Below are 22,184 nucleotides of genomic sequence, written 5' to 3' on the forward strand. Positions count from 1 at the left end.
CATGCCAATTCTTTCCTGGCGATTGCCAGCACATAACCCCCCCGGGGACCGTGCTCCGCCTGGACCCCCTGCTATCCCTTGTTACCTTCCTTGTTCGTGGGCCGGGCAAGTTGGTCTGCTGCAAGGTTGATAACCTTAGCTACGTTGCCTTGCCTTATAGTACCTCGACTAGGCACTGTAGGGTTGGGTCGCGAAACTCCATTCATCCAATCGAGCGAGGTTGGGACTGGAACTGGCATCAGGATGTGAACCTGCCTGGCCAAGCCCAGCCATATCGCGGGCGCATACGGGAGGGGCTGTGCGGAAGTTGACTTAAGTGGATCATCTATTCTGTGGTAAGACCTTCCCCCCTTTAGATTGCTTCGACTGGACTGGACTTGCTTGTTTCCCCGACTCGAGTTTGCACCAAGATTTCTCGAGAATCCTCGGAGAAAATAAAAAGAAAAAAAAGGAGAAAAAAAAAGCAAACACGGGATTGCCTGAGGATCAGGCGTTATTCAATTTCTTAAATTCAGTAGTTCTGCCGAACCAGAACAGGGTGGCGGCAGATGGTCTTTGTTTGGGCCGCCGTGGGCTTGGAACATAATGATTGGTGTTGAGGCATCAATTTTTGATTGACGCGTCTTTTTCAGGCGCGTCAGACACAATTGAGGGCACGAATGAATGAATGGTCCTGACTAGGTGCCGAGGGAGGAAGACGTCACGACTCACAAGTCGAGGGCATCCATTCCACTCTCCACTATTTCGCTTATACCGGGCAGGCAGTGATAGATTAATTGGGTGTAGTTGCTCCACACTGACACGCTTCCCTGCTTCGCCTCCCGGCAGCCTGAAGTAATCTTCGACCTAATTGATCATCCTTACGCAGTGGCATATGTGGTTGAATACATTACAGTGAACCTTTACCCAACTCTGCTGGTGCATGGGAACTGCTGAAACTGTTGCCCAGTCTATATTGTCATGAGGGATTTTGGCAGCCGCTATCCATTCCTTGTTGGCGCTGTTCTCGATAAGAAACTTACCCTCGATCCCGTCAATATAGACAGAATCAATACAATGAATTTTTCCCTGTCGGGCCGCAGACTGAACTCCTTTGAGATCCGATGAAGAAAAAAAGCTGTTTCTTTTCAACCCTTCTTGAGCCTCAACTGCAGTGGGATTACGGCTTGTGCCAAAACAAAGCAGAGTTGGGACGGCAGTGGTGGTAGAGGTGAATGAGAGTAAAGCGAAAATAACGTTTGAGCCGCGCACTTTAAAGTAAGTTTGAAGTAGAAAAGAATGTAAGTACCCAACTGTTGGAAATAAGCCAATGTATTATAACGAACGAATGTTTAACTCTTGCGTCTGTGAAGTGCAAAAATTGACGTTTGGTTTGACCAAGAACAACAGCGCTTTATATGGAATGTTTCATAATCATGCCCAGGAACCAAGTACGGTAATACAGGAAGAAGTATATGTTTAGATTACAAGAACTAATAAAAAATCGGCAAGAAAGAAAAGAAAGGAAGAAAAGAAAAAGATACCGTGCCAAAAACTATGATACTAATATAACTCGGAAGATTCAAAAGCCCAAGATACGTGAGCGCAGATTACAGACTACATATAATTAAGTCCGGCAGGGAGGTACCGCGTTGATCTCGATCGAATTTATTCTTCCTTTTTTTGGTTTTCTCTTTTTCTAAAAAAAAAAAAAAAAAAAAATAGATCGGATTTAAAATACAGTCCAACATGGCAGGGTTCTGCATGACATTTTCATAGGCAAATTATCGCGACAGACTCTCCCTCTGAACCATCCACCAAGTGAAAATGATTCGATTCGTCCAGTCAGGGGCAATATATTGCACCGGCCAGGTGGCATCGGTGATGCTGGACAGGTGCATGAACGCGGAGATGGACGTAGCATTCACGCGACCAAATGTATCCACTGCCGACATGTGCACATTGCTAACACCCAGATAGTTCTGGTCCACAAGTAACCCAAACCCAGAGCCCCCTGTCATAAATATCTTTGTACCTTTTTCACGCTCAATGCGCACAAAAGCCGTATGGCCTTGTGACTTGGAAACCAAGACTTCGACGTAAATGTGGATGTTATTAACACGGATTGCTAATAAAATACTACCATGGTTTTCGGCTATGCCAGACCGCCTTTCTCAAAGGCCAACAACCAACTCATGCTCAGTCCAAAACCCGACCGGCAACTGCGGCGGCACTCTTGTCTTTAGTTGTAGTTTTTCTAAGCGCTCTTCCAGCCTGGATTTCACCGAGGAACCCTGCTGGCCTGCCTCCTGCTGGAGTTGCAGCGGGTGCACTTGAGGAGCTCGCAGCTGGTGGTGGAGGCGGCGGTGGAGGCGGGGCACTGGGTGCTCCTGTAGGAGGCATTGGTGGGGGAGGTGGCGGCGCGCCGGGTGCTCCCATAGATGGCATAGGCGGAGGAGGCGGCGGCGGTGCTGGAGGTGCCGATGTAATCTCAGGGGCCGGAGACGGTGTGGAAGGCACTGTGGGCGCCGCCGCAGCCGGTACCGGCGGCGGCCCGGGTGGTGCAGGCGGAGGAGATGCCACCGTTGGGGGTGATGCGACTGCGGTCGGCGAAGAAACTGACTTGTTATCCGCAGCAGATAGAGGACGAGGAGGGCCCATGGTGCCAAACAGTATGGACGCAAGCTGGGCAGCGCTGGTTCCACCTGGTCTGTCATCGTCCGAGTCATCTTCATCATCGTCCTTGTCAGAACCCCAGCCATCGTCCGTGTCCGCTCGCTTCCGTGATATCGGCGCCGGGGCTGCCGTTTGTGGTGCCGTCATGCGGTGGAACGGGTTGGTTGATGCCTCAGGCGCGGCCGGGGGCGGCGCAGGAGCCGGGGCTTCCTGCTGAGGCACCGGAGACACTGAAGCCTGCGGTGACACGGAGGTGGGTCCCTCGGAAGACTGTGACAGCATCCTAAAGTATGGGTTGCGGCTTTCCGTCTTGGGTTCTGCGACCTGTGGAGGAGGTGACGGCTTGCGCTCCAGCTCCTGGCTTCCAACGGTTGGCGTCGATGCTTGAGGGGTAATTTGTGCCGGCTCGTCATCGTCCGAGGATGAGCCCTCCTCATTCATTGCTTCTAGTTGTCTTTGGAGCTCTTCTTCCCGCCGCTTGGCAGCCTCGATTTCCTGTCTCCGCGCGGCCAACTTGGCTTCCTTTTCCTTGGCTTCAGCAAGAGCTGCTTTCTTCCTGCGCTTTTCTTCCTCCTTCTTGAGTTTGCCCTGGCGAACCTGTTCCTCGAGTGCCTTCAAGCGGGCCTCGGCGGCACTGTTCTCCCTTGCCAACGCATCCTCCTCAGCTTTGGCCTTGGCTCTGCAGCTATTGTTAGTATGGTGAGATACATGTGTAGAAATACAAAGACAAGGCACAATAACACTTACTCCATCTCGCGCATCTGGCGTTGCTGCTCTTCCTGTTCTTGTGCCAGTCTTTCTTCCTCTGCCTTCTTAGCAGCAGTTTCCCGGTCAGGCGCTGCCTTACGGCTTGGAGGAGGCGGCGGCGGTTTGGCCTCAGTCTTCGGCGCGGATGCTGCCGGCTGTGGCGGTCCTTGCTCCTCCGCAAGCCTTGCTTGTCTCTCCGCTTCGCGGCGAGCATCTTCTTCCTCGGCCTGTCGAAGTTTGGCCGCGCGCTCGGATCGTTCGCGCTCCATACGTTGCGCTGGCGTCTCCCCGCCCTTGACTGGGGCCTTGATGCCAAGAGCTGCTAGCCTCTCGGCCATGCGCTGCTCGGCTTGCTGCTTGATAAAAGCTGCCCTTTCTTCTGGGGTCTTGTACGAAGAATAGGAGCCTCCAGCGGAGGAAGCAGATGTTGGAGTGCCGGTCCGAGCAGCCGGAGCAGATGGACTTTCGTGTCTAGGAGCAGAAGCAGGCTCGGACCGCGGTGGGTCGCTGGTAGGTCCGGAGCGGTCTGCACGACGATCTTGGGCTCTAACTCGCTTCGATCGGCTAGATCGCTGCAAATCGAAAATGAAGTCGCGAATCTCATCCTCAACCCCGAGAGCATCCTCCCATCTACGTCGTTCGTGCTCATTATCTGCGGTCTGGCCACCGGCTTGAAGGCTGTCCTCAATGCTTCGGGCAAACTCTTGAACACTCTCTTCCACGTCTCTGACCATACGCTCGTTGTTCTCCTTCTCGGTTCTTGCCTGAATACTCTCCTCTTCCAGTCGCTTGGGTGCATCCGTATCCTCACTGCTGATGTCGATTTTCTTTCCAGTCAAAGCCGCTGTGCGTTGTTGCATCATCGCCTTGGCTCTAGCTTTGAGCCTGTCAGACTCCGTGACAGCGCCTCCGGGACCAGTGCCAACAATTGCTGGTGCGCTAGACGGATGGGCCTTGGCGTCTTTGAGCCTGAAAAGTTCCAGGCGAGCCTCGAATATAGCCTTCTCGGTCTTCCTCACCTGTGATGCAAGGTCTGGAATTGAGTCTTTCAAGTTCTGCAACTGTCGCTTCAGAGCACGTCTCTCTGCATCGGAGTCGCCACTCGGGAGAGGTGCATCAGGGTGTGAATCGATGTCCTCCTGGATTCTTCTGATGCGCCGGTAAAGATCCTCGGCCTCCTTGCGGTCTCTACGATCAAGCACATCATCCTCTTCGAATGACTTCTCGTCTTTGAAGTCCATGGCGTCAAGTAGGACCTGCTTTTCCTTGATCTTTTTCCTCAACTGTTCAATGCTCAGATCTTCGTTTGAGGCTACAGAAGAAGGAGAGTCGGGTCGTGGCGATCCATTTCCGATCCTACGACGGGCGCTGGACTTGTACCCGACAGCATCATCATCGTTCTTAAAAACGGTGGCATCTTTGCGCGAGCCAGTTGGAACACCACCTTGGCCCCGGAACGAGTGAGTCTTGAGATAACTGACTCCTGTCTTTTGGGGCAAGAGTGCAGCCCCTGAGTTCTTACGGAAATCAGACTCTTGGTTCAGCATGTTCTTCATAGTCCCGATGGCCTCGTTGAAGTTGCGTGTGGACGGCGGCACCAGCTCCGGAGGCAAGCTGTTGGGCAGAGGGTAGCCGTTTAGCTTTCGGTAAATCAAATGCATTGCAACCGCAAACTCGTCCAGATTAAGACGTCCTTTGTTTCCGTGATCTGCCAAAGTCCAGACTCGCTCAAGATCGGGCTTTTCGAGTCCACTCTGCCCAAAGATCTCAATCGCTTGGCTACCGGCAATGTAGCCCTTGTTCATGCCGTCCCAAGCCTTGAACAACGCATCGTAGCGGGTCTTCTCATCTTTGGTAATTGCCCACGGAATTACAGCGTTACCCTGAAGGCCGGCAGTCGTGAAGCTTCCTTGCTCCCGTCCCTGCTGAGGCATCATGCGGGCGTGTAGGGCATCGATATTTGGTAGACCAGTCGAGGGGGTGTTGACCAAACCCCATTGCCCGGGCCTTCCGGTTGGTTGTGCGTTGAGTGGCGCCGCCATAGCCCCCATTCCACCAGCTCCCAGCCCGGTGGGCATTGGAGGCATGGGCGGTCGGGGGCCGGTGTAACCAGTGGGCTGCGGGTTTTGCATACCCGGATAGCCTGTTTGCTGCGGCTGTAAACCGCCTCCGTTCGCCTGTGCCATAAAGCCTTGTTGAGCCCCAGGGAATCCAGTCATTTGTGCCTGAAGCAACTGGGAATTCGATGGTTGAGGCTGGGGGTGCTGGATGGTAGGTGGCGTTGCCGTGTTTTGTCGAACGGTGAAGTCAGGAGCGTTGGTAGCCGAGCTGGCATTGGCGCTGTCTTCGGCGATGCTGAAGTTGATGATATCCACCATGCTGGACACCTCGTTCTTTATGTTCTCAGGGAGCGAAGAGGGTAGGGACTTGCCATTCATCTTGAGGTTGCAAAGATACATGGCCAGGGCGAACTCGGGGAAGTGAAGCTGCCCCGAGCGGGTTGTGTCTGCCAACGTCCTGTTGTTACAAATTTGCCACGTTAGTCACATGTTATTCTGGCCTAATCAATCCCCAGTGGATAGTAAAAACAATTAGGAATCACTTACCAGATCTGGGATAAGTATTCTCCATCAAGGCGAGACCTCATCAGGATGTCTCGTGCCTTTTCACCAGACATGGTTGTCTGTCCATCACCAACCGCAGATTTGAACAAAGTCTCAAACTTGGCTTGGTCTTGGGCGGTGATGAAGGATAATCTGATGTTGGGAATCTTGGTTCCCTTGCTAGCTTGTGCTGGCTTGGGGGCAGACTGCCCGCCGGTCTGGAAAGAGGCTGCCATTTGACTGAAGCCGGTGGGCTGGGGCTTCATTGCTGCTGCGGGTGCTGAGGGTGTTTGCAAGCTCGATGAAGTCGTCGGTTGGGAGCTTAAGAATGAAGCCGACTGTTGAGGCTGGGGAGGCGGCTGCTGCTGCTGCTGTTGATGCTGGAACTGATGCTGGAACTGTTGTGGAATGGCGGGCATCGGAGGCGCGCTGCCTTGGAAACCTTGCTGATGCCCAGGGAATCCAGTGTACTGAGGCTGTATCTGACCCGTTTGCATCGGCTGCTGCATGGCTGGATACCCGGTATACTGGTGCTGGAGCGGCACTTGGGCGAAGCCGGTTTGCTGAGCGGCAAAAGGGCTTTGTTGAGGAGGCTGCTGCTGCTGCTGTTGCTGTTGCTGCTGCTGGCCCGAGCCAGCATTGAAAGAGCTTCCATACTGTTGCGGACCCGGGCGCATGCTATTGCCGCCTCCGAGAAAGGAATTGGAATTGGAGTACATGATGTCGTTGGGCAGTGACGGGGGATACGTCGCGAGTCTGTCTGTAGCTTCGCCGGCCAGGCTGGCTGGGGGTGCTGGAAAGCCTCGCGCGGATCAGAAAGTCTTTCAATAATTATCAAATGAGTGCTACTACAAGCAGTTGCGATCATGGAAAAGTGAGAGCGGCGAAAGCAAGACGTTTCGCTCGCTCACTCGCTGCGAAAGGATGAACAGCCCAGTGTTACAATCGGTCGTAGGGTAATAATAATTAGTTGGCTGTTGTTTCTGTAACAAGCAAGCATCGGGAAGGGAGCGAAGCTCGGATCCACTGGTCTTCCTCGGCAACTTGACCCACACCCACGTAATCAGGATATGTGACGAATTAAGCCTGATTGCGCATTGAGCGATAAACGAAAACAAGTCCATGCATACTTGTAGCCCTCCAGCTTAGCCATTGTTTTGTGAAACAGGAGACTCCCTTTTCTATGCTCCTGTTTTGATTCTCTGTGTATCTACAGGAAGACTACAATAAGCTCTCAAAATTGGATTGAACTGATTCAGGATTGGCGATGATCAAAATCAAAAGCTGACTGCGTCTCTATCGTTAGGTGGGGTCCCAGCACCAGACCAGGACAGCCCGTTCATTCGTTGGTCAGGCATACGTACTACACTGCTGGGATGTGAGCACCTCAGCGCAAGCGCGGCTTTCTGTTGGTGCGCCGGCAGGGAGAGGCGCTTTTTGCAGCCTGCCTACTGTAAGCTGGTCGTATCAGCCCAATTGGACTACCTCACAACTGTGCTATAACCAAATAAACGAGTGTCTTACATTTTCATATATTGCTTAATTTATTTTTGCTTCTTTCTCTCAACCTTTTTTTTTTTTTTCTCTCTAGGTGTTTGCAAATACTTCGTACACAAACCCCTCTCTCCACTGTCTTCAATACCCGCCCAAGGAATCCCACGGCTGGTGACGAACATAAGTACCCTGTCACCCTTTCGTGGGGTTAGCTATTGGAGACAAAATGGAAACGCCTCTCACGCCACCACCACAACCATCCAGGAGCAGCTGTTCGTCTCCTGCCCTAGTCCCCCCGCCCTCGCCTGGCATTCAGATCGATTTGGCTACTGGCGAGGTAACGCGCAAAGTACCGTGCGACCCCCGTCCAGCATTTCCTGCCAATTTGTAAGCGGTTCTCGTTCTGTGCATACCTTGGCTTGGAAACGTAGAAACCCAATAGCTTGGAAATCAACCAGCTTGAACAAAGTCCGATCAATGCCCGGGTCTTCTAACTTTCCGCTCGAAATTTTCGAATATGTTGTTCATTCAGGTCAGCTCCTGCGGTACCAACCACGTACCAGAGTCCAATTCGACAGCACAGGAGAACGCCGTCGCAGCATCGCGAGGTCAAGGTTAGCTCCATCTTGGCTACCAATCGGCCACTTATGTCTCTAACAGTGACCCTGTTGTTTAACACATCACATAGGAAACTCTCAATGCGCGATCCGAATATACCAACGACGACGAAGATGGCCGGTCACACCAAACAGTCAACCAGTACACGATTAAGGAGGAGATCGGCAGGGGCTCCTACGGCGCCGTCCACCTGGCCACCGACCAGTATGGCAACGAATATGTATGGCAGTCCAAGTTTGATCCGAGTAGGCAACAGCTATTTTTTGGGGGATTATGTGTTATCTAACTGAATTCACCTTGTCTTACAATGTACAGGCCGTCAAGGAGTTCTCTAAAGCTCGGTTGCGGAAACGCGCGCAGTCAAACATACTCAAAGGCCCGAGAGAGCCAGGGCAATTTCCTCGAATGTTCCAATCCGCGATTGGGTCGCGGTTGAATGAGTACCGAACTGCTGAAGCCAAGGATGCCCTATACTTGATTCGGGAAGAAATCGCCATCATGAAGAAGCTCAACCATCCAAACTTGGTTCAGTTGATCGAGGTACTCGACGATCCAGAGGAAGACTCACTCTGGATGGTGCTTGAGATGTGCAAAAAGGGCGTTATCATGAAAGTGGGACTCGACCAGGCTGCAGAGCCGTATGGTGAGGAACAATGCAGACACTGGTTTCGTGACCTGATATTGGGAATTGAGTACTGTAAGTCGGATGCGAGTCACCACAAGCCTTGCGAAACTCTTTTCACTGTTGCTAAGAACGACTCTTGATAGTGCATGCGCAAGGTATTGTTCATCGAGACATCAAGCCAGATAATTTGCTTCTCACGGAGGATGACATACTCAAGGTCGTCGACTTTGGCGTGTCCGAGATGTTCGAGAAGCCCAACGAGATGCAAACGGCCAAATCAGCTGGCTCACCGGCTTTTCTCCCGCCAGAACTCTGTGTTGCCAGACATGGGAACGTGTCTGGTGCGGCTGCCGATATATGGTCGATGGGTGCCTCCTTGTACTGTATGCGGTACGGCAGGATACCGTTCGACCGTTCGACCCCGCTCGAAATCTACGAAGCGATCACGACGGAACCACTGAAACTTCCAGCTGACGAGAATCCGGACTTTGTTGATCTTTTGAGCAGGATCATGCAAAAAGACCCTGGCCAGCGTATCAGGATGGAGGAGTTGAGGGTGAGTTGTGTAGCGCCCGCATCTGGGAACAAAACAGGGATGAAAATTAACGGCCAAACTGACTGTATCGTATGATAGGAGCATCCCTGGGTTACCAGGAAGGGAACAGATTTTCTCTTGAGCAAAGAGGACAACTGCTCCGTGATTTTGGAGCCGCCAAATGGTCTTGAGGTCAACCACGCATTTACGAGAAGAATGAGCCATTTGCTCTGCGTAGTGAGTACATGAGCGACTCAAGTGATTTCTGTGCAGCAGAGCCCTGACAAATCACGTCATTGTCCAGATGAAAGCAATTTCGAGGTTCAAGAGTCTACTGTACTCCAGGAGTATGCCGGGAACTCCTCGGAGAGCGCTGGAGACTCGGAACAGAGATGCTGAAAGTCACGCAGCTGAGGGGAAGCCGAAACTGTCGCTGTCACCTAGCGCCAACGATTTGGCTAGCACAACGGAAGCCTCGCCTAACCTAGAGCAGGCTGCTGCTCTTGTGGCGGAACGCCACAAATTCTTTCATGCTGGCCGAGCGCTGGCCGGTACGGCCAAGGGACAGGCTCATGATCCTACTGACGTGGAACCTCTATTCCTTGGCATCGGCACCGGCGGCCGCGACGACTTTGCCGGGAATGATCCGCCCGCCGAAGAAGTATCGGAATCGCCTGTCGCAGTCGACTTCAACGTTTACGACAGTGCATACAAGAGTGAAGTTGATCGCATCAAGGAGGAGACCAGTGAGCGTCCACCCACGATGTTTCTGACCCAACTCGTTGACAAAAGGGAGTTGTTTCGCAGCGACAGCGACATTGTCTCCACAGCTGAGAGTAGCTTGGACAGCAACGTTCAAGGTCAGGGTTCCGGTAATCTTGGCAGTTCTAGTGAGGAAAAGTTTTCAGACCTGACGATAGAGGACGCTAAGTAGGTTCCAAGGTCACCGGACAGAGAGGAGTAGCACAAACACGGCTCGTAGTTTTAAGGCGCCCAGACAGGCACCGAGGTAAATAGCTTACGTCTACCTCACGCCTCATGGTACTTCCCTCTCCCGTTGCAACGACAGTAACGTACATTTCAATCCCCGCCAAGATTGGCAACAGAAAACAGCCACCGCATCAATCGTATCCGTTTGAAGGTTCGGCTCGGCCAAACTCGGCATTGCCCTTCATATAGTTGGTGCAGCGTTCCCAGTGGGATTGCATGATCAATAATCTTTCCGATCCAATTGCAGGCTTGGGAAACGTGCATGGGCAAAAAAGGAAGATCAGAGACATTTTCCGATCAAACTAAGAAATATAGCCATCTCAAACAACCAAACAAAAAAAAAACAAAAAAAAAAAGGGGGGGGGGGGGGGGGGTACTCTTTGAACTTGGCGAGAGGCTTGTTTGTGGGATATGACGTTTATTATTTGTGACAAGAATAAATGTGCTTTTCATCATCACATGGGAAAATCACTTATGATCCACAGCTCGGTTGCATCCGTCGAGGGTTGGTTGGCTTGCCGCCGGGATCAATATTCTGTTGCAATTGTAAAAGCAATTCACTTACGAGTATAGTATATGCTGACATGCTGTGTAACTTGTCTTGCTTGTCTAACATGGCGAAATCTAATCTCATCCCATCATGGTTGGAACCGTCCGTTATGCGCGAGAAGCGCACGTGTAGAGAACATTGGCTCCTTCCAGACCCGAGCAAGCCTGGGAAATTTGGCAGCAAGCAAAAGTCGGAATTGACGGGTCAATAACCACCAACCTTGAGAGTTTTGAACAAATGGTACACAACACAAAAAAATGCCTCATATTACAAGGGACTAGAAGTGCTGTCGTAAGGCGGGGAAGCGTTCTGTGGTTGTAGATTCGAGCCCGAAAGAGTGGGATTTGGATCCATTCCAAAGTCGTCAAGCTCCACGAACATAGGCGGCCTCCGGCTTTTTAATGCAGCAAAGAAACAACTCCTGGGGTAAGGTGAGTTACGGACACCTCTAGAACTACTGTACATAGTATTAGACTAGTCTAGTCGTTTTGATCCGGCGGGATCCTTTTTTTTTCGTCCGTTTTTATTCCTGCGGCCCTTGTCCGTCTCAAACAATCCCTGTTCCACAAAGATTAAGAACGGAGTAAGGCACCTACTGCAGAAAGAGTACCTAGGTAACCTTACCTACCTAGGTAGGTAGGTAAGGTAGGTGTGGTAGGTGAGTTAGCTACCAATCCCACCTAAGCAAGCTAGGTAATGGTAAGCTTGGTCAAAGGTGTGGATTTTAGTCAGCAAGCCACAATCTTGGTTCTTGTCCCAGATGCAGTGCTTCCAAGTCAATCCTTCCAAGCCTTGATGACGTTGAGGGTCTCGCACACGCCCAGATTAGACTCCCGGTCTGGGGATCAATTGAGGCTGGCGAGGGTTCATGTTTGTTTGAAGTAATGACCGACTCGTACTCCGTACTACCCTTCCCCCTTCAGCATCGACCGCATGTTACCACGTACTGGCCCCTACCTTGGTTCCTCATCTCCACTTACTTGCCCACCTACGAAGTAGGCATAGGACTAGGTAATAGGCTAAGCTACAATGAGAGATGTATTGGAGTCCCTACATACCGTAGAAGTCAGACTGATTATGTGGACTATCTTATTACCTACTATTTTCATACCGGTCGGTACCTCCAAGGGTAAGGTAGGTATTATGTACACTAACTAGCGCCGCCAGCACCTTTTTTTTTTTTTTTTTGCCAGTCAACAGCCTGCCCTACAAGACTTGACGCGTAACCCAGCCCACCACGCCAAGCAAGCACATGTCCACCCGCACTTCTGTTTTTGATGACAAAGTTGGAAAAGTGATCGCACACCTAACTATGCAAGTTCTCTTTGAAACAAGTCACTAGATACGTTATGGACCGTATGCGCAGTTGAATCCCGTGCTAGTACATTGTAGAGCACACATGCGAACGTGAGGATCTCTGGGTCCCCCTAAGAGAGGTAGTAATTTACGACTGCACCCGAAGATGATGTATTTGATTTGTGTATTAACAAGTTGCTCTTTTTTTGTGTGCCGCTGCCGATGCCAAGCAGCTTATTGCTATTGGAAGAGATAGTGAGTCCGGGGGCCTCCTTTCTTTCTCTGTGTGTGTGTGTGTGTTTTTTTGTATCTCTTCTCTTAGCACAGCTAATTTCTCTTGATGCGACATTTGCCTCCTACGAGTTATATACCTCATCCATTGGCTGATGATTCCGAGAGACGTGCAGTTGGAGAATTAAACTATCAGAACAGGCATGAAGTCCGTAGGAATCGTGACTAAGTTCATTACATAACATGCTTGGTATATGAGTAAATATATGGCAAAGTGTGACAAGCGAAAAGATAAATAAAGAAAGAGAGGGAAAGGAAACAAAGAAAAGGTTGGGTGGCTCTGTTCCATACACCGGGATTCAATCGAGGGGTTTCCGGGTCTGGTTGCGGTGACGCCAGCGGTGACTTCAGGGAGCCTCCCACCCTTAAAAGTCGGAATTCCCATTTATCACAGCAGGAATTTAGCACTCATCTCCGCAGCACCATAAAAAATTAAGAGAGAGAAAAACGACTCGCACACAAACCTGGACCAAGCTAGAGAAGAGCTCCCGCCTCTCTCCTCCGGTCCGGCAGGTGGCCCGAGTCTTTGATGTCTCGCCCTAGAGCCAGCACCTGCTATTGTGTCGCACCAAAGGGTTAGAGATTGTCTTTTTTTTCTTTCCAATTATTTCCTTGTTTGCCCTGCAAATACAGGTTCTTTTGCAGCCCTTGAGATACCAAACATAAAGAAATAGAGAGAGAGAGAGAGAGAGAGAGAGAGAGAGAGAGAGAGTTTAAGAGGGAAAATTAGAAAGAAGAAGACATAAACAAAGACGGAGCCTCGTTTTTTTTTTTTTTTTTTTTTTTTGCCCCGTTTCTCCCTCATCCCGTCGATTCACACAAAGAGTCGCGCGAGTCTTTGCAGCCACCCTCGATTCGCTCTCAAGCCAAGGTTAGGCCAGACCGCACATCAGCCAATTTACTTTACTCAGTTGCACTGCACACTACGTTTGCGACTGGACCGCACACCACCCCGCCGCCACTACCTAAAAAACTCCCGCCGACAACCCCCGACTCGACGACTTCCTGGCTATTGAGATTGCAACTGCCCTATTAATAATTACAGCAAACCTACCAACAGGGTTTCCTCTTGTGTCCTTTTTTGGTTCCTCTCTTTTATTTTTCCCCCCTTGGCTCTTTTTATTTTATTTATCCCCTCCTTTTTCCTTGGTCTTAATTACTTTTTTTTTTCTTTTTCTACTATTACAATCCCAACTTTGCTACTGTTATTTTTCTTCTTCTGGTCTGACCCCTACCAATTCCCTGCTCGCCCGCCATGGGGAGCACGTCGGAAGCAAGGACGTCATCTTCCGCCGGCGCATCGCAACCCTCGTCCATAAGATCAGTCGACGTCTCCGCAAAATCGTCACCAACCCTGGCGCCTCAAAATGGACACCACAACGGCGTCCCGAATTCGGCTGAACAGGTTTTAAAGCCCGTCGAGAAGACTTCGGTCAAGGAGCGCCTCACTCGCATGTTTTCGACCAAGGACACGCAACGGTCCTCGAATCTCGCTCCTCCCTCGGGCGATAAGTCCGCCCCTGTCAGCCCCGGTCTCGCTCCACCGGTAAGGAATCAACCTCCGAGTCGCAAGGGTTCCACCACCGACAAGGCATCTGAAAAGACGGCCGCCGCCAGCGCCGCCAAGGCCGCCAAGTCGAGCAATGGCACCGCACACCAGCAGCAACGATTTCTCGTCAACCCTGACGCACAGGGTGGCCATGAGCATCATCTCAAGAGTAGCCGGCGCCAGGAGAAGCTGTCAGACATGTTCCGCAGCATGCTGGGCGGCGGCAAGCGCGCCGAGCAGCAAGATCACGATCTCTCGCTCGTTTCCGGATGGGTAGACACGCTGAAGCAAGAGAAGGACAAGGACAAGGATGTCGGTCAAGCCGGCGAGAAGCGCGGAGGTCCCAACGCATCCGTGACCTTGGTGGAGAAGTACGGCAAATGCCAGGAGGTTGTGGGTCGCGGAGCGTTCGGAATCGTGAGGATATCTCACAAGAAGATGGACAACGGTGCCGGTGAAAGGTTGTTTGCCGTTAAAGAATTTCGCCGTAGGCCCGAGGAGAACGAAAAGAAGTACAGCAAGCGACTGACGGCGGAGTTTTGTATCTCGTCCAGCCTGCGCCACCCCAACGTCATCCACACGTTAGACTTGCTGCAGGATGCCAAAGGAGACTATTGTGAAGTCATGGAGTTTTGCCCTGGCGGCGATCTGTACACACTCGTGCTTGCCGCCGGGAAGCTTGAGGTCCAGGAGGCGGACTGTTTCTTCAAGCAGATGATGCGTGGCGTCGAGTACATGCACGAAATGGGCGTGGCGCACCGTGATCTAAAGCCTGAGAACTTGCTTCTGACGACCCACGGCGCCCTCAAGATTACGGATTTTGGCAACGGCGAGTGTTTCCGCATGGCCTGGGAGAACGATGCGCACATGGTTTCGGGCCTGTGCGGCTCCGGTCCTTATATCGCTCCCGAAGAGTACACAAGCAAGGAGTTCGACGCCAGGGCTGTCGATGTGTGGGCCTGTGGTGTCATCTATATGGCCATGAGAACTGGCCGCCACCTCTGGCGAATTGCCAAGAAAGATGAGGATGAGTTTTACGCCCGTTACCTCGAGGGACGTCGAGATGAGGAGGGCTATGGGCCGATAGAGTCATTACACAGGGTGAGTTTTGGGCTCTAATAATAGCTATTGTGGGCTTGGCACTGCAAACCCATTAAATGAACGGTTTGAAGCTAATTTGATATACATCACACAGGCTCGCTGCAGAAACGTTATATATTCCATATTAGACCCCAATCCATCACGGCGCATCACAGCCTCTCAGGTCCTCAAATCGGAATGGGGCCGCGAGATCAAGCTGTGCAAGGCCGGTGAGGAAGGCTTGTAGCGATCATATTTTACACCATGTCCAAGGCCCACGCGCACCGCCCGCATCTTCCCTTTTTTTTTTCCCACGAGGACCTATTTGATAGTATACTGCTCCCTTAATCGTACTATTAGTCTAGATTTTCTGCGAAACACATGGTCGTGTGGTGTGTCGGGAAAAAAAGCCGCAATTCCAAAATGGGAGGAGCCCTAAACAAACTCGTGCTAGCGGGTTGACTTTTTTACCCCATTGCGCACCGCACCGACTTTGCGTAGCCCGGGAACTCCAGGGATGGAATTTGTTGCGGCCTTTTTTTCTTCTTCTTTTTCCCTTCTCATTCTCCTGCTGGTCGCGGACAGAGTGTTTTCATGCGCCAATGTCTTCCCATTGCTTGGAGCAGAGCACTAGAAGATTATCCAATCTCTTGGAGATTTGGTTGAATTTGTGCAAGGCTTCTTCTCTGTGTTGGAGAACATCTACCTGGCACGAAGGTAGCATTGGGTTTAAATGGGCTGTTACAAAGGGTTATATGAAAACGGCAGCGAGGCAGGAAACTGATTTCTTCCCATCAAATGTTATCAAAGCACTGGCGTTGTGGGAGTCTTTTGTATTTGTCCTTTTTTTCATACACTTTTCTTTTTCTTTCTGCTTCCGCATTTTTTCCCTTTTCTTCTTGCTTTTCTTTTCTCTCCCCTCAAGATCAGCCTCAATATTAGATGTCTTTATTTTTGTTTCTTCATCAATGCAATCAAGCGTTCATCAATCAATCAACCCCAAAATGTTTGAGCCACACAAGTGTAAAGTGTCAACTTGTTACTTCGCCACTTCTGCTCCAGATGCGGCCGGCCCATTTGATCTAGAACTAGAACTAGAAGCCCGCAAACAAGATCGAACATGCGGGCGGTCCGGTCCCCATCCATGCAACGTCATGCATATGCGTCGCGCCAATGCTTCCCCCCTTTTGCCTGACAAGAAGAAAGAAAGAAAAAAAAAAAACTAAAAAAAACTCGTGGTTCAAATGTGAGGGACAAAAGAAATTCAGCCTCACTTCACCAATCAATCACTCGTGCCCCCTGTTATTCGAGACTTGGAGCACCGGTCGTCCAACGGCGACGACGGTGGTTCCAAGGGTAGCAGCACTGACAGATATCTAAATGGAGGCAATATTGTTCCTTCATCTCTTGATCCATCTGGCTACTACGTTTGAAATGTCCTCATGTATATATAAAAAGCCAAACCAAGGCTTCAGGAGCAATGGATCTTCTCCCCGCCTGTGACGACGGTAGATCCCGGCCAGTTGAAAATGGCAGAAGATGCGGCAAAAGCAAAACACATGTCCGGACCCGTGCTGGCATGCGGGCTTAGCACTTGCATGTATTTAATTGCTGCTATAGTGTGAACTCGCATGGATCTACATAGTCCTACTAGGTAGGTCCATCCGGTACAACATAATCTAGGACCAGGTTGTTGGATGCTCGCAAAGTGCTTGTCCTGTTTGAACGCCTGACTGCTGACTGATATGAGAATAAGGGGAGGCACACCTTTTCTCGAAGTGCACCGTGCCCGTCACCCGGTACTGATTTGCCATAGCAGTATAGTGTAAACCATTTTTCCTCTTATATTTTCCAAAGAACTTTCGTGGCCAAGCTGTCCCAGCGACGAGATATCAAAACTAACAAGTCAAGACGATATAATAAACAGGAAATTGTAATAGATATCGGAAAAGAGAAGGAAATTGCCAAACGAGGAGGTGTCTCCCGCATTGCAAGGTTATCATCGATACTAGTCCTGTTCCAGCCCACTCGCGCCTTGAAAAAAAACCCCCAAAAAAAACCCCCAAAAAAAACCAGCAAAGGATAAATCCTAATCATCCTTGAGAGACCACACCTGTCCCGTGCGGCTTCCCGAGCGACCAGGCAAAAAAAGTGTACACAGAAGACATTACCGTCCAAAACCGCTCCCCCAGTGACCAGCCCCCAATAGCGTATGTCCAAGGTACTAAAGGACTCAACGAGAGATACGAAGAGTATAAATCCAAAGAAGAAAAATTGACCCCCTTCGGGAGACGTAGAAAGAAGTTATTCGTTGAGATGTTCCGAAAGTCGACTCCGACCCACACGCGCAGCCTCACCTGCCAAGAACGCCGGCAAAATATCCATACACAGAAAGCTAAAGCAGCTTACTGAACAATAGCGCGCACAGGCTCAAGAGTGGAACAGGTCCCATGCCCGTTCACAAAGACGTAAGAACTCTTCCCTCTTGGCGCGTTGAGACTCAGGGCTGTCGCGACCCTCGCCAAACGGCATACGGCGTGGTCCGCGACCGGTGCCCAACGGGGGAGAAGCACCCTCCTCGTACTCGGCACGCGTGCGTCTCCGGCTGGCACTGCGGCTTGGATCCGCAGCGGAAGATCTCTGTTGGCCAGGCTGGGGCGAAGGAGGGGTAGGCGGCTGGTGGCCACCGTAGTGGACAATCTTGGGAAGAAGCTCTGGCCTGCCGCCAGCAAGCTCTTGCTGGGCTTCCTCGGCCGACTTGTACTCCCTCGGCCTACTCGTGTGCGGGGGCTGCTGGTGTTGTGCTTGTTGCATTTGCTGGAGGTGCGCATGTCCTGGGGACGCGGGAGGCGCACGGGCGGCGCTCTGTTGAGCAAACACAGCATGACCGCCAGACTCGGGGTGACCAGATAAGCCCTGGCCGAAAACATCAGATATGGGTGGTAGGCGGTTGTTCGTCTGTGTTGCCGGGACATGGTGGATGTGTGATGTGTTGGATAGCTTGGACGGCTGGTTCGTGATGTGTCGGGTTAGAGGTTGCGAGTTCTGCATGCCGGTAAATGTTTGGCCAAGCGGAGCCGACTGGATGACGCGCTCATGTGCAAATTGTTCGTGAGACGGGGCAACGATGCTGAGTCCCGGAGGCGCCTTGTTCCTCCGAGATGAGATGCCTGGGGTTTTCGCCGCAAAGTTACCGCCATCCTTGTCCTTGGTGTGGTCTGGCCCATCACCCTTGGCCGACTGCTGCTGAAGACGGGCCTCGATGATGTGTCGCTGCTGCTCTCGCACACTCATGCTGCGCTGAAGCTGCTCCTTCATGACCGGATCCTGAGTGACGAACCCAGGCGAGAGGCATGCCAGCCCAACCTCTTGGATTCCGAGCCCATCCCTGGCGGTCAATGGCCGTGCGGTGCTGGGTCCAGCCGCATTAGATCCGCCCTTGGACAGATCCAACCTACCAGGGCGCCTCCGAGGCGCGTGCTCAGGGGAGCCGGGCTCCTTCTTGACCACTATCTTGGGGGCAACGCCATTTCTTGAGCTATTGCGCGGGTAAGGCATGTATCATTAGCAAGCTTGTCGTCGGCGATGCGTGGAAACAAAAGAAAAGCAAGTGCAGAACGAATGCTATACAGAGTACTTACGCGCTAGGGGGTGATGATTTGGGGCCATTGGCCGTCCTGGAGCCTCGTGGACTTCCGCTTCCGGACCTTTGTGTGGTTGTCGCGTTGGGCGGGGCGGCAAGTGACAATTGTGAGGGCGCAGATGCGGTGCGCGAGTTGGATGGAGATGACAGGTCCGAGGGGAAAGATGGCCTGTCATGGGGAGCAGGGGAGGGAGCCATGGCGATGGCTGCACTCATAGTGACGATCTGCCCAAAGGTTTTACTTTATCGTTCTCTTAATGATATACTGTCGTCGGCTCGGCTCGCGATTGATCTGTCTGTATATAGAAGCGACGTCCGATGGGTGTCCGGTGGTAAGATCCCCGTTCACAATTGCTTGTTGTTCAATGGGTTTTTCTTGATGCGGGAAAAGCGAATGCGAATTTCTTCTCCTGCTGACAGGTGCCGAGGAAAACGGCCAATTAATGAATTTAATCGTCTCTGTAAGTTTTTGATTCCGCGTTGCAAAGCAAGCACAAAGCGTGTAAGAGAAACCGAGAGGCGGGCCTTCGGCTCTTGTTTTATTTTTTATGGCTTTTTTTCCCCCTTCTTTCTTGGCCACTGTCGAGGGTAGGTTTTTTGGTCCCACACAAGTTTTGTCGAGGGAAGGTCGATTAGGTGGTTGAAATTTGGGGGGGCGGGCGGGCAGACGCGAACTTTCGTGGTTTGAGGATTGCACGGATTGCGTCCCTTAGTAAAAATGGAGAAGACACCTTTCCTCCAAAGCGGCAAGAGATAAAGAGAGCAAAGCAGCGAAAGCTCCTACAATTAGTGACGTTTGCGCAGCACTAAAACCATCAAGCGATTGACGATGGTTGAAGGTAGAAGAGATGGAATAAGAAGAGAAAGCGGTGACTCCGGAAAAGAAAGAAGTGACGACGGCGTGGACGAGAAAAGCAACCGACGAAACACATGTCGCGACGGGAAGGGGGAATGGGGGGGAAAAGGGGGTGGGGGGTTTGGGCCGTTCCAGTTTCCAGATGGCGGTTTGCCGCCACGGTGCGTGCAGAAACCAAGCAGCGAAAGCGGCAGCACCGCACCAGCACAAAAAAAAAACAGCTCTGAGGCCACGAGTGGGCCCCTAGGAAACAGGGCCGTCCTGCTAAACCGTCTGGTTCCTGCGGCAGAAAATCAAATCAAAAAAGAATAAAATAAGAATGGCAGTGCGCTCTGCTGCACCCGCACTGGCGGGTGGGCAGCAATGGTCTGTAACAGGGGTTGGTGGTTAATGGTGCCCGCCAGGCAAGCCAGCCCAAGGATTTTTCCTCCGCGAGACCAAAGGGACAAGGCTTGTATGGCAAGAGAGGGACAGCGGGAAGAGAGAGAAAAAAAAAAAAAAGGATAAACGGGGTACCTGGTCTGTAACGTGTCAGAAGGCCACAAACCAAGTACTGTACCTATACTATCTGTAACGTGGAGTAGGATATGGGTGGATATGCAGGCTTTTGCGAGCCCCGCAGAATGTTTTAGATTGATGCTGGCCTATCGCGATGATTGTACTCATTTCAGCTGTTTACACCTTCATTTGACAAGATTTGATGGGATTTCCTCTCGTCTCTCAATAGAGCCAGCTAAGGAAGGTACCTAAAACAGGTCGTAGGTTCTCCCGCACATTCGATTGGGCACCGAACGCTCGCGCCAACACCTGACCTTTGACTGCAAGTTAGATGTCCTCCAAAAAAAGACTCAAAGACTAAAATTCCTCATCGTCCCAATCAATCAAATTCGTTCGTCATGGAGCACTGACTGGCTCCGGCTCGCTCGATTCCACTCCTTCCGAATTCAAATCAATTTCTTCGTGTTTGTGTCTGTTGTGTAGCCTGATCACACCACGGGGGCGTGCGACGCGAGACGTCGCAACCATGTGAAAAGAACAGCTCCAGAAAAGAAGCTGGCCTATGTGTCACCAATCCTATCCTATTTTGTGTTGAACATTCATAAAAGAACAAAAAAATAAATAAAAAAAACCCACTAAACTTTGGCTGGGGCACAGAAAATTGTTCCTTGGTAGCAACTCTCCACCAACCAAAGTTCTTGCTTGACTAGAAAAACCTCGTATTTTATACGCTGTGTTCCCTGGAACGCCGAGCGGTAAAAATTGGAGGGATAGCCAATATCACTTTGATGCACGCGCTCCATTCCAACCGTCAGCCTATCCTATCAAAATATCGAAATATGCCTCAAATTTACTCCCAACAGTTTTCACCACAACCGACTATCCATCGCTCGCAATACTTCGGAGTCACTCATTGTCTTTGGATTTCCCCCTCCTTTTGGTTATTATTATCAACATACTTGCTCTATTCACATCTGCTCTTTTGTCGTTTTCCTTCACCTCAAACTGCAAAAGTGACACAAGTATAAAAAAAATTCGCACCTAAGCTACCGGTAGACTAGCACCTCAAAAGAAGCGCGTGCATGGAAACTCTTTTTTCCTTCCAAGGTGCACCCGTGAGTCGAATGGGCGATCAGTTCTGAGATCGACCTGAAACCAGTATATTTGGGATCATCCAATCATGGCAACCATCGATTGGGCCGAAGGGGTGGGGCTGCTACACCCCGCCTCACTCAGGGGTGGGAATGGGAATGAGAATGGGAAAAAAGAGGACATGCGACCGCTTTGACAGCACAAAACCAGCCATCCAACCCTCCCCGTACCCGAATCTCTCCTCCTCTTGCCCCTCCTATCGTCTTGACTGCCCGCTCGGCTGCCCTGCCGAGCCCCTGCCCTGAGGCGGAAGGGCCGAAAACGTACCTAACTCGTACAGTAGGTGCATAAACTAGTCACTGTAGGAATTTTGCTTAACACCAAGCTTGCTAAAGTTTCCACCTTCCCAAGCTTCCCTGCTAGGGAAAATAGTTAGATACAGTAAATAAGGTAAGTTTGGTAGACAGATAGACGGCCGAGGCTAAATTGCCTACCTTAGCTACCACGATAAACTCGTAACTAGGATACACACCACACCACCCGTACCCCGGGAGCGATTCGATTGATGGATGGTGTTATTGTGTGGTGTGGCCGCCTGTGCCTTTGGGAGAGCAAGGTGATTACCTCCCCGGTGCCCCCCCCCCCCCCCCCCCTTCCATGTATTTACTAGGTACCATACCGTAGGCATGTATCGTACAGCATGCAGGTGCATGTCACAGCCGCTTGCCGCGCGGAACCATGCCCCTGCATAATATTAAATCAGCCTTGGTTATAGGTGCAGCTAAGCGCGTCTCATCCCCAACAGGGCCATCACACATTGACAGGCAGCCCACTGCCCCGGAACCGCCGACTGGATTGATTGATGGATGTCCGGGGGAACTGACCGACCGTTAGTTACAGACGAAATAGAACTGATTGATTGACCAAATCCGGAAACATACCAGGACCAGGTTAGGCAATCAGGACAGTTTGTCAGTCAGATAACGGTAAGTAAATGACGTACATTATGGCAGATGCGGATTGGTAATGTATGTAATTACTCGGTGTACACCGAAATGGCAT

The 22,184-nt window shown here is 51.2% G+C and overlaps 4 protein-coding genes across 4 annotated transcripts; 2 read left to right on the forward strand and 2 right to left on the reverse strand.

Moving 5' to 3' along the window:
• Positions 1 to 1,375: 1,375 nt before the first annotated feature.
• Positions 1,376 to 7,029, reverse strand: MGG_12839 (actin cytoskeleton-regulatory complex protein PAN1). The gene is made up of 3 exons (XM_003717098.1): positions 6,009 to 7,029; positions 3,403 to 5,919; positions 1,376 to 3,334 (listed from the first exon to the last, which is right to left on the reverse strand). The coding sequence occupies exons 1-3, from the start codon at positions 6,722 to 6,724 to the stop codon at positions 2,179 to 2,181; spliced, it is 4,389 nt and encodes a 1,462-aa protein (XP_003717146.1). The 5' UTR covers positions 6,725 to 7,029; the 3' UTR covers positions 1,376 to 2,178.
• Positions 7,030 to 7,528: 499 nt separating this feature from the next.
• Positions 7,529 to 10,630, forward strand: MGG_06421 (CAMKK/META protein kinase). Its single transcript, XM_003717099.1, has 7 exons — positions 7,529 to 7,886; positions 8,032 to 8,113; positions 8,188 to 8,337; positions 8,433 to 8,814; positions 8,886 to 9,298; positions 9,377 to 9,514; positions 9,582 to 10,630. The coding sequence occupies exons 1-7, from the start codon at positions 7,726 to 7,728 to the stop codon at positions 10,209 to 10,211; spliced, it is 1,956 nt and encodes a 651-aa protein (XP_003717147.1). The 5' UTR covers positions 7,529 to 7,725; the 3' UTR covers positions 10,212 to 10,630.
• A 2,168-nt stretch (positions 10,631 to 12,798) lies between these two features.
• Positions 12,799 to 16,115, forward strand: MGG_06420 (HAL protein kinase). The gene is made up of 2 exons (XM_003717100.1): positions 12,799 to 15,054; positions 15,149 to 16,115. Exons 1-2 carry the CDS (start codon positions 13,660 to 13,662, stop codon positions 15,278 to 15,280), a joined length of 1,527 nt encoding a protein of 508 aa, XP_003717148.1. The 5' UTR covers positions 12,799 to 13,659; the 3' UTR covers positions 15,281 to 16,115.
• A 720-nt stretch (positions 16,116 to 16,835) lies between these two features.
• MGG_06419 (uncharacterized protein) lies at positions 16,836 to 19,344 on the reverse strand. The gene is made up of 2 exons (XM_003717101.1): positions 18,675 to 19,344; positions 16,836 to 18,571 (listed from the first exon to the last, which is right to left on the reverse strand). Exons 1-2 carry the CDS (start codon positions 18,890 to 18,892, stop codon positions 17,464 to 17,466), a joined length of 1,326 nt encoding a protein of 441 aa, XP_003717149.1. The 5' UTR covers positions 18,893 to 19,344; the 3' UTR covers positions 16,836 to 17,463.
• Positions 19,345 to 22,184: the final 2,840 nt, after the last annotated feature.

Source organism: Pyricularia oryzae, chromosome 4 (assembly GCF_000002495.2).
Source record: "Pyricularia oryzae 70-15 chromosome 4, whole genome shotgun sequence".
NCBI lineage: Eukaryota > Fungi > Ascomycota > Sordariomycetes > Magnaporthales > Pyriculariaceae > Pyricularia > Pyricularia oryzae.

Bases quoted from the DNA above. Each gene is read 5' to 3' on its own strand.
- MGG_06419 (XM_003717101.1), bottom strand. From the start codon at position 18,892: ATGAGTGCAGCCATCGCCATGGCTCCCTCCCCTGCTCCCCATGACAGG. The intron at 18,572-18,674 runs GTAAGTACTCTG...CCCGCGCAATAG, and splicing joins AAATCATCACCCCCTAGCGC to CTCAAGAAATGGCGTTGCCC.
- MGG_06420 (XM_003717100.1), top strand. From the start codon at position 13,660: ATGGGGAGCACGTCGGAAGCAAGGACGTCATCTTCCGCCGGCGCATCG. The intron at 15,055-15,148 runs GTGAGTTTTGGG...TACATCACACAG, and splicing joins CGATAGAGTCATTACACAGG to GCTCGCTGCAGAAACGTTAT.
- MGG_06421 (XM_003717099.1), top strand. From the start codon at position 7,726: ATGGAAACGCCTCTCACGCCACCACCACAACCATCCAGGAGCAGCTGT. The intron at 8,114-8,187 runs GTTAGCTCCATC...CACATCACATAG, and splicing joins CGCAGCATCGCGAGGTCAAG to GAAACTCTCAATGCGCGATC. The intron at 8,338-8,432 runs GTATGGCAGTCC...TACAATGTACAG, and splicing joins ACCAGTATGGCAACGAATAT to GCCGTCAAGGAGTTCTCTAA.
- MGG_12839 (XM_003717098.1), bottom strand. From the start codon at position 6,724: ATGTACTCCAATTCCAATTCCTTTCTCGGAGGCGGCAATAGCATGCGC. The intron at 5,920-6,008 runs GTAAGTGATTCC...TTGTAACAACAG, and splicing joins GAATACTTATCCCAGATCTG to GACGTTGGCAGACACAACCC. The intron at 3,335-3,402 runs GTAAGTGTTATT...CAATAGCTGCAG, and splicing joins CGCCAGATGCGCGAGATGGA to AGCCAAGGCCAAAGCTGAGG.